The sequence below is a fragment of the Juglans regia genome, chromosome 1 (assembly GCF_001411555.2).
Source record: "Juglans regia cultivar Chandler chromosome 1, Walnut 2.0, whole genome shotgun sequence".
In the NCBI taxonomy this organism is placed as follows: domain Eukaryota; kingdom Viridiplantae; phylum Streptophyta; class Magnoliopsida; order Fagales; family Juglandaceae; genus Juglans; species Juglans regia.
The window spans coordinates 19,813,541-19,815,402 of record NC_049901.1 but is presented as its reverse complement, the minus strand read 5'-3'; the positions used below and the strand labels follow the sequence as shown (position 1 = coordinate 19,815,402).

Genomic DNA, 1,862 nt, shown 5'->3' with positions numbered 1-1,862 from the left:
AGAGGATGCCCTGTTCATCCTTCTCACTTAAGGTTATGATCGTCCCCTCCGAGTGGCTCCTAGAGCTCGAGACAGCCCTGCTAGTGGTAAACACTTCTTCATACTGGGCCCTTCTGGCATGGGCCCTCTGTGCTGAGGAGGTGATCCCTTCCCCAACGTGTCCTCCCACGATCATGCGGTCCCTTCCTCTAGTTGGGCTTCTTCAGCACGGACTTACTCAAGGGTGTCCTCCCGCCTTTCGCCATACTGGACTTTCACTTCTCCATTACCGCACGCGACCATATCAGGTCATCGAGAGCGTCGCTCGTCACCCCGCCGGTCTTGCAGGACTTCTAAGATAATGGGTCTATCTTAGTATCATGAGTATAAGATAATGGACCTCTACCCGTTCAAAACTTTCAAACAAACTTGAGTGAACTTAGATCCGGTTGAAAAAAATCGATTAAGTTTTTTTTTTTAATGGGCGGAAAAATCAATAAACGTGGTTATGTTTAGACTTGTTACCAATCAATGAATTGAATCAGGTAAGCTTTTTAGAAACTCGATCGACTTATCACTTTCCAACAATAATCATATGCATGAAAGACAACATATAATATCTGTGTATAATGTAATTAACAGAGCATTTGCCCGTTACAGTTTACAATTTCAGATATTTCTGCATCAACTATGCACTTTTATACCCAGTCTAACATCTCCCCTCATGACCAGCACGGCGTGACATTTCCCACCCCCATGCCATTGCCATGTACAAAGTACATGTACCGTATGTATTCTTTTAGGACTTCTTCACGCAACGGCTTTCTCGGCGAACTCACTGCCTCGTGACTTTCTTCAGATCACCGGATCAGACCACTCAATTGGGACCCCAACAGCTTAAGTACATGACTGTCCTCAAAGACTCTTCCGACTTCTTCATTTTCTGATCTCTTGCTTTGCTTGAAACCACAGCGGAAGTTGAAGAGGAGAGGTTCTTAGTCTGAGATAACGAGCGGAGATGAGTCTTCGTGTTTTGCTGAGCGGATCCTATAATATAATTCCACCTGCAGATACCCATCTGGTCTTTCATGGCCTCCACAACTCCTACGCTGGCTGCTACAATAGCTCTGCTTGTTGAACTCATATTCTACTTACTCTTCACAAGACTGTTCTTTGATCTCGAAATTAGAGAAAAAGGAAATGCAAACTCTGTGTAGCAGGAAAAAAAAACTGATCCGAGAAGGATTTGTGCTTGATGTGGATAATCGAGCTAGGGGCCTCTTTTTATATGGGGAGGGAGTGATGAAAGTCGAATCATTGGGAAGGAGCTGAAGTTTTGGAGAAACCATCAAACTAAACCATTTGCTGGTGGTTTTGGGGGTCTGGGGAGCAAATGGTTTTTTCGATGCCTTTTTTCTGTCACTCAAGTTAAAATAATGCTGTCGGCATGAGTTACAAATGCGCACGCTGTTTTCCAATTTAAATCGTTTTCGCGGATTGCCACCTCCGAGTATTATGTATGCACGATATATTTTATAATAATATTATAAAATAAGGATATTTTTATAAAATAATATTATTTTTATAAAATATTTTACAAAACTATCTCTAATTTAACGATTTGTTATGAAATATATTGTAAAAAATGTTGTGTATAATTACGATCGATTTATGCGTCTCCCTCTCAACATCAGTCTCCTTTTATATGTTAGCTCTGGATTGAGAGTGAAACTTCGAATAGGATTGAACTCCACCTTCTATGTACTAAAATATAATACTACTGTTGCCAACGTACAAAATATTTTTATAAATTAACGTGATTTTAACCGATTATTTACAATAAAAGTAATTATTGATGTCTTGTTTCACAGTTTGGGCAACTC

The 1,862-nt window shown here is 40.4% G+C and overlaps 1 protein-coding gene across 1 annotated transcript; it reads right to left on the bottom strand.

Moving 5' to 3' along the window:
* Positions 1–737: 737 nt before the first annotated feature.
* LOC109003945 lies at positions 738–1,374 on the bottom strand. The gene has a single exon (XM_018982296.2). The coding sequence runs from the start codon at positions 1,121–1,123 to the stop codon at positions 857–859; it is 267 nt and encodes an 88-aa protein (XP_018837841.1). The 5' UTR covers positions 1,124–1,374; the 3' UTR covers positions 738–856.
* Between the last annotated feature and the right edge of the window lie 488 nt (positions 1,375–1,862).